This window comes from Callorhinus ursinus, unplaced genomic scaffold (assembly GCF_003265705.2).
Source record: "Callorhinus ursinus isolate GAN/ISIS: 27379988/994484 unplaced genomic scaffold, GSC_fseal_2.0 scaffold25, whole genome shotgun sequence".
NCBI classification, from domain to species: Eukaryota; Metazoa; Chordata; class Mammalia; order Carnivora; family Otariidae; genus Callorhinus; species Callorhinus ursinus.
In genome coordinates, this window is record NW_027397087.1 from 8,274,644 (window position 1) to 8,283,343 (window position 8,700).

General features: G+C 38.6%; 1 protein-coding gene across 2 annotated transcripts in view; it reads left to right on the forward strand.

Moving 5' to 3' along the window:
- CHP1 (calcineurin like EF-hand protein 1) overlaps window positions 1-8,700 on the forward strand; it is a 43,309-nt gene that overhangs the window by 8,823 nt on the left and 25,786 nt on the right. For both annotated transcript variants that reach the window (XM_025883818.2, XM_025883819.2), the window contains exon 2: window positions 1,011-1,083. In XM_025883818.2, the coding sequence (XP_025739603.1) occupies window positions 1,011-1,083 (73 nt within the window). The remainder of the gene's footprint in view (window positions 1-1,010; window positions 1,084-8,700) is intronic.

Sequence of the window (8,700 nt, forward strand, 5' to 3'; positions counted from 1 at the left end):
TGATAACTCTCCTTTTTCTCCCTTCCTACTTCCCGTCAGCCTGGAAACTAAACTGTTTCCCAGAAATTCCTTTATGCATTTTCAAATTCTTACTGTGTACCTGCAGTTATTACCTCATTTTAATTGCCAGCTTGTGCTTGAGTTAAAAAATTAGGAGGAAAATAGCTTCCTTGTAGATATCATCTCGTGACAACCTGATCTTTTTACAGATTGCCTAATTTGCTTTCTGGGAGCCCATTCCTTTACTGGGAGCTCAGTGGAGCTCATGCAATCACAGAAAAGAGGCTGACCTGACCCTGTGATCTTTTACCTAAATGTCAGTCCTGAGGGAAAAGAAAGCCAGGAAAGCTTGGTGCAGGAGCAAGCCAGATTTTAAAAAATAGAATCTGTCCCAGGGCACCTGGCTGGCTCAGTTGGTGGAGCTTGTGACTCTTGATCTCAGGGTTGTGAGTTCAAGCCCCACGATGAGTATAGAGATTACATAAAAATAAAATCTTTTAAAAAAAATAAGATAAAAATAGAATCTGCCCCAATCTGTACAAGTTAACCAGCCTGGCATTGCCAACCTGAAACATCAAACTAATTAATAGGTATGTGTTTTTAATCAAAGCATACATTTAATAGCCTCTAAGTCAGGTGAAAAGGTGAGAAAAGTAAAAAAGATTAGTTTTACAGTTTCCTTTTAAACTAAATTTGGCTTTGTTTTGGTAAATCTTAACCACTTGACATTTAATGTATAGTCCTAATGAAGCCTAGACTTCATTCCTGAGAGTCAATTTTGATTGCTCTCAGTTTATTTATTTTCTAACTCCTTTCTTTCTTTAGCTTTTAAAATTTCTGTTTTGACACTCTAGAAATGAGTTAGAGTTGAGACATCTCCCCATTTTACTCTCTTTGAAGTGTATGGTGGACTGGGACCAGAAAGGCAGTTGACTTCTGAAGGACCACACTCGAGTTCAGTTTGAGTGGAGGGTGACTTCGCCAGCTGGGACTAATTTTGTGTTCTTTAGTTTCCCACAGTCAGATCACCCGCCTCTACAGCCGGTTCACCAGCCTGGACAAAGGAGAGAATGGGACTCTCAGGTAGGCAGTTCCCATCTTTTTTTTCGGGCAATATCTGAACAGGAACCTTTATCCCCAGGGCAGAGGTATAGGCATCTAGAGTGCAGAGGGCAGGGACCATTTCTTCACTGTCTTTGAGCATCATGGATTCACAAGGAAGTTAAGCAGCAGAATGGCATTACATTTATCACTAGGTACTTTCTGCCTTTACTCTTAACTCCCCTAAGTTTGGGTGGCCATTGTTCTGGTCCTTCTGAAAATTTCAGCTCTCTCTACTTGAGTTTTCCCATGGCCCTTTCCCAAACACGTTAGCTTTCAGGAAGTCAACCCATAGCAATCCAGGGTGGTCTAGATTGTTTTGCCCTCCCCTCTCATTTTCCACTCCAGCCCCATAACCCTAAGGTACACTACTTTGTATGTATTAATGTTAGATAAGATGTTCAATGTTTTAGTCTAGAGCATTGGTTCTCAATTAGGGCTCTTCTGCTCCTAGACAACAAAATATCTGGAGACGTTTTTGATTGTCATGACTGGGGCGTGCGTTGATGTCTGGTGTGTAGAGGCCAGAATGCAGCTACATGTCCTATAATACAGGACAGCCCCCCCACAACAAAGAATTATTCTTCCCTAAATAGCAGACATGCCAAAGTTGAGCAACACTTGTCTAGAGTTAATTATATGACTTCAGAGTAATGTGATATTGTACCACTTCCTATTTGTAATTGTCTTATCATAGTCCAATGAAATCTCTCCTTACCATCACCTCCCACCCTAACTCTCAGTAGCAAGCTCAGCTTTAATTAACTAATATAGAATGAAGCTGTTAGCTTTTCTAGTGGCTGGCAGGAAGCAAGAAGTAGTTTGGGAATTCTTTAGAAGACTTTTAGCACAGTTGTGGGGTGTGGTATAAAGGGGGAAGGAATATAGTTGCTAAGCCTTTGTACATAATCCTCAGGCAGAATAGCTAGAGAATGCTGATAAAACCATAGGGCCATGTTAGTACAGGGCAAAATCTGCTGTCACTGGAAGCTGGGATGGACTCAAACCATGCTGTATAGTCATTAATGTCTATGAAATAACATTAACAACTATGAAATACCTACCATGTGCAAAGACCACACTGGGTGCTTTTTCTTCTTTTTTATATTGAAGAAAATATACATAATATAAAATTTACCATTTTAAAGTATACAATTCATTGGCATTAAGTTCATTGACAATGTTGTATGACCCTTACTACTATCTAGTTAGAGAACATTTTCATCACCCCGGTTGGAAACCTTGTACCCAGTAAGCAGTCACTTCCTATTTCGGGGGCAGGGGCAACCACTAATCTACTTTTTTCTCTCTCTGGACATTTCATATAAATGGAATCATACAGTAGGTGGCCTTCTGTGACTGGCTTCTTTCATTTAACATGGTGTTCTCAAGGTTCTTCAACAATATAGCATGTATCAATACTTCATTCCTTTTTATGGCTGAATAATATCCCATTGTATGCATATACCATATTTTGTTTATCTGCTAATAAGTTGATGGGCATTTGGGTTTTTTACACCTTTTGGTTATTATGAATAGTATTTATATGAACATTTTTGTGTGGACATATGTTTTGATTCTCATTGGACTTATACTTAGGAGTAGTATTGTGGGTCATATGGTAATTTTATGCTTAATTTATTGAAGAACACCAAATTGTTTTCCACAGAGGCTACACTGTTTTACATTCCCACCTGCAGTATATTGAGGGTTCAAACTTCTCTACATCCTCACCAACACTTAACTGTCTTTTGATGCTAGCTGTCCTGGTAGGTGTGACTGGTGTATCATTGTGGTTTTGATTTGCAGTTCCCTGCTGGCTGTTGCTATTGAGCATCTTTTCATGGTTGACCATTTGTATATCTTTTTTAGAGAAATTCCTATTCGAATCCTTTGCCTATTTTTTAATTGGTTTGTCTTTTTGTTGTTGAATTGTAAGAGTTCTTCCTACATTCTAGAAACTAGATCCTTATGAAATACATGATTTGCAAATATTTTCTCCTATTCTGTGGATTGTTTTGGTACTCTCTTTATAGTGTTCTTTGAAGCACAAAAGTCTTAAATTTTGATGAAGTCTAATTTATCTAATTTCTTTTTTGGTCCATGTGCTTTTGGTATCATAGCTAAGAAACCATTGCCAAATCCAAGGTCATGAAGATTTACCCCTATGTTTTCTTCCACGAGTTGTATAGTTTTAGCTCTTCTATTTAGGTCTTTGATTCATTTTGAGTTATTTTGTATGTGTATATATGTACTATATATATATACATATATATGTGTGTGTGTGTGTGTGTGTGTATATATATATATATATATATATATGGTGTGAGGTTAAAGTCAAACTTTATTTTTTTTGCATGTGGATATCTACCTGTCCCTGTACCATTTGTTGAAGAGACAATGTAGATTTGCACTTGAAAAATTAAAACAGGGGTGCCTGGGTGGCTCATTTGGTTGAGCATCTGACTCTTAATTTCGGCTCAGGTCATCGTCTCTGGGTCATGGGATCAAGCCCTGCCTCTGGCTCTGGGCTCAGTGTAGAATCTGCTTGTCCCTCCCCCTCTGTTTCTCCCTCTACTTGCACGCTCTCTCTCTCAAATAAATAAATAAAATCTTAAAAAAAAAAGAAAAGAAAAAAGAAAAAAAATTGTTTTGTTTTTAAGATTTTAAGTAATCTCTATACCCAATGTGGGGCTCGAACTCACAACCCCGAGGTCAAGAGTTGCTTACTCTATGGGACTGAGCGAGCCAGATGCCCCAGAAACCTTTTATTTTTCTTTCAGCCCTAATACTTGAATAATTTACTTGAGTTTGGGGTTATATCTTCCTCATAAATTCAGATTTAACCACTGAGTAAAGATATATAATTCACATTCATTTTGAGTCCTTTTCTTTGTGCAAATTGAGTGATATGTAAGTGTGTGTGTGTGTTTTAATCACTTTCATTATGTGCTGAAAAACAGTGGAAAGACTCTTATAAAAGGAGCTGTCTCTTAGAAAGGATGAAAACTTTGCAGGAGTCAGCTAGTATTTACCTGTTCATTAAAATCTAGCTAAGATTTGCTCAATTCCTAAAACACTGTTTCGTACTCTGGAATGCCAGTGAGCTAATTCACTCTTTTGATAGGTATTTATTGACTATCTGATGTGTGAGGCACTGTTCTCTGTGCTTGTTTCTACATATTCTTGGAGAAGAGGTGGTAGAAAGTGATAATTTTTTATTTCATAGCTGCCTGGATCTAACTGATTTTTTTGTACTCAGCTTTACAAAGCACTAGGTCCTAAATTTGTGCTTTGATCTCCATGTGGTGTGGATTCAAATATGGGAGAAGCCCCAGGCCACCTTGAGTACAAGAAGAAATTACCCTGTTGTACTACATAGTAAACAACGAGCATATGAGATGTAAATCATTTTGTTGGATCACCCACTATCAGGGGTTTCACTCTGGCTATGCTTCCTGACAACAGCCATATCTGCCTCTGGCCATCTGTTAGATTGTCTTACCCTCTTCCTCAGCCACATCTCTTCTACTCCCTCCAGCTTTAGAGAATACCTGATGGACTCTTAAAATCTATACTACAGTATGATAATGGATCTTTCTAGCCTTTACTGCCAAACCCAGCTCAAGTCCTGTCTTGATCTTTCCAGAACCCATCAGGGTGCTTAGCCAAACTCAAGTGACCAATCTTTTGTTACCTGGAACAGGCCCCACTTTCTTAAGAAGGCTTTTAGCAAAAATAATTTCCTTTTTACATTTTCTTCACTTTCCTCTTCCGTGATGCTCCATGCCTGGGCCTGAAGCCAGATCTACAGAGCAAGAGGCATGTACCATCCGTAGCATTTGTATTCCTTCGTAGTGTCAGTCCCAGTGGGAACATAAAGCAGAAACTATGGAAGGCTTTGGTTAGAAATGGAGCTTCTCCAAGATGCTTTCAGAGATTCACCCAAAACTATGTTTAATAGGATACTAGTTTTTTGGTCTACCAATAGGTGTTGTATACAAAGAAGAAGAAAAAACTATCAACTAAACTTTATGCAAAACTTTGTGAGCATGGTTTAACAGGATTCTTTTTTATGGGATTTCCTGGCATCTTTAATATGCTCAAGTGAATTGGGCCTCTTTAAGAAGGGAATATTGTAAACAGTATTTGTCAAATGATTTGCAGTTTTCCTATAGACTTTCTTTTTACATGGATCATCTTTCAGATTTGTATTTCATAGAATAAAAAAATATATTGTAACCTCACAAATCTTATTTTCTTCACATGCTATTATTTTGGGTAAAATGTTTCTACCACTGCTGTTGAAATTGATCTTCCTGAAATGGGTATCTGTCTTTTTTTTTTTTTAAGACTTAATTTATTTGAGAGAAAGAGAGCACATAGAGGGAGAGGAAGAAGCAGACTCCCCACTGAGCAGGGTGCCCCATGCGGTACTCGATCCCAGGACCCTGAGATCATGACCCCAGCCGAAGGCAGACACTTAACCAACTGAGCCACCCAGGCACCCTGAGCATCTGTCTTGTAAAGGGTCTTGCAGCGGTCCTTTGCAGGTCAGGTCAAGATGAGAATCTCATCAGCATCTGAATACAAAGATGATTTCTTTTGTTTAAATATCTTCTGTACTGGGGCACCTGAGTGTCTCAGTCAGTTAAGTGTCTGCCTTTGGCTCAGGTCGTGATGCCAGGTTGCTTGGGATCAAGCCTCACATAGGGAAAGGGAGTCTGCTTCTCCCTCCGCCCCTTCTCCCTCTGCCCCTCTCGTGTTTGCTAGCGCGTTCTCTCTCTCTCTCAAATATAAACCTTTAAAGAAAAACAAATATCTTCTGTACTGATCTAATGTATGGTGTTAGAAGTCAGCATAATGATTACCGTTTGTGGAGGGGAGCAGGTAGAGACAAAAGGATCCCCACGTTGTGTGTAGAGATTACTAAAAAATATAAATAAACTATTAATTAAATGCTTCAAATAATGGAAATCATTTCAGTGCTAAATCTAAATAATAAGTTATTTATTTCTATTATATCACTTAAATAGGGAACACTTTTCTTAGAGAGAGAGAGAGAGAGAGAGAGAGAAAGCACAAGCAAGGGGAGTGGCAGGCAGAGGGAGAAGCAGGCTCCCCGTTGAGCAAGGAGCCAGATATGGGACTTGATCCCAGGACCCTGGGATCATGACCTGAGCTGAAGGCAGACGCTTAAACTGACTAAGCCACCCAGGTGGCCCTGGAACACTTTTCTTAACTGAATATGTTCCCACAAGTGTGTCCTTTTAACAGATTTTAATGTCCTCATTATGCATGTCATCTCACCATCGACCCTGGGGCCTGAAATATAAACAGTTAACTGAGGCTGAATTTCCAGGTGAGAGAAGGAACCTGCATAATGAAGATCAGTGTAGACAGCTGGCACTTCTGGTTACTCTAGGTCTCTCAAACATCCCTGAGCCTGTGAAGGTCTGGAAAACCACTCTTCACTGGGAATTTCTTGGCCACAAAGAATGCTGTTATATATGATTCTCTTCTCAGACTTGCCTACTTCTAGGTATAACATCTTTTCTTAAAATATCTTTGAGGAAGATTTTCCTAGGTATACTGTAAGGTAAAATATAATACTGGCATGCTTTTTATGAGTACACAAATTTTGAACAAATCTTACTTGTGTATAGACTGCTTAGAGTCTATGTTTTCTCTATTAGGTCCGTGTTAGTGGACAAATGTAAGAAGCTATGTTTTAGAAAAATTGCCCAGATGATCTCCATTCTACTATAGAACAACTAATAATAATAAACTGTATTGTTTAGCAGTTTACAAACTATTGTTTTGTACTTTTATTTTAATTTTGATACTATCAACAGTATTCTTGGTCTTATAGAACTGCATTGTATATACAATCTAAATTCCAAGAGTAAAGAAAAAAAGTGTCAAAGGGCAAGTTTGGGTCTTATTGACATTGGAATTCCAAGACTAGATCCCTTTTGAGACTGAAGTTCAGGCTAGGTTGTGTACTCACAACTTGATATTAGACCTGGTATTTAAACTGTGCCTTTTCTCAGCTAAAATTACTCCAGCTTGTTAGACATTAAGCTGAGGTATGTGGCTATGCAATTCAAATGAGCCTTAATCTTCATTTAAAAGGGAGTAGTTACTGTTTCTTAACCTCTGTCAAAGAAGAGGAGCCACTTTGGGTGATAATGCGGACTTTGTATTACAGAACGAGTTATGTAATAAGAGCTTAGTACATGTTTGTGGAATCAAATAATTCAGGACCTCCATAATTTCCTTTATCTTTTAGCATCTTAAGCAATGGCTTCTTCTGGTTCATTCATTGATTAAAAAATTACTACCCGAAGTGATCAAGGAAGATTAGAATTCAGAGTTATTGTTCCAGAGCTTTACATTTAGTCCCCAGGTCAGTTTTTTTTAAGATTTTCTTTATTTATTTGACAGAGGCACAGTGAAAGAGGAAACACAAGCAGGGGGAGCGGGAGAGGGAGAAGCAGGCTTCCCGTGGAGCAGGGAGCCCAATGCGGGGCTCGATCCCGGGACCCTGGGATCATGACCTGAGCCGAAGGCAGATGCTTAACGACTGAGCACCCAGGCGCCCACCCAGGTCAGTTTTGACCTGTGTCACCACCAGATGTGTTGAAGATGAGCTTCTTGAATTAATTCAGCACCATCTAAATGTTAAACCGTTCTAAGAGAAACAGAGTATTGAAGGCTTCTGGATAAAATAGGGATATTGGGATGCCTGAGTGGTGCAGTCGGATAAGCATTGGCCTTTGGCTCAGGTCATGATCCCAGGGTCCTGGGATCGAGTCCTGCATCAGGCTCTTTGTGTAGCGGGGAGCCTGCTTCTCTCTCTGCCTGCCGCTCCCCCTGCTTGTGCTCTCTCTCTCTCTGATGAATAAGTAAATAAATTTAAAAAAAAAAAAGATTAAAAAATAAATTAATTAAAATAAGGATATTTCATTAGCACTTAGTAAAGGGGTAGAGGAATAAGTTTTATCTCTTCTGTTAGTAAATGTCTTGAAGGCAAGAATCAGGTTCGTTTGAGTTTTATTTTTCTTTTTTTACTTCTTACCTAGAAATAATTTCAAACTTACAGAAAAGTTCCAAGAATAATACAAAGAACTTCCACATACCTGATACCCAGATTTACCAATTGTTAATATTTTGCCACATACCTTAGTGTCACATTCTTGTGTCAAAGTCAAGAAATTTCGTTTTGATACAGTACTATTATATAATTCCATATTCTGTATGGCCTGTGTTCCATTTTTACCTATTGGCTCAGTAATGTCCTTTGTAGCAATGTTATTCCTAGCCTAGGTCATGCATTGAGTTCAGTTGTATATCTTTTAGTCTCCTATGATCTGGAACAATCTTCTGCCTTCCTCTGTCCTTCATGACATTCATATTTTTGAGGAGACAGCACAGATATGTTACAGACAGCTTTATATATTTGGCACAGAATATAAACTAAGAAGTTTTTAGAAAACATTTTTTTAATATTTTTTGGGAGAGCACCTTTCTTTCAGAATGTTTAATATGGGAAAGGTGTGTGTGTGTGTGTGTGTGTGTGTGTGTGTGTGTGTGTGT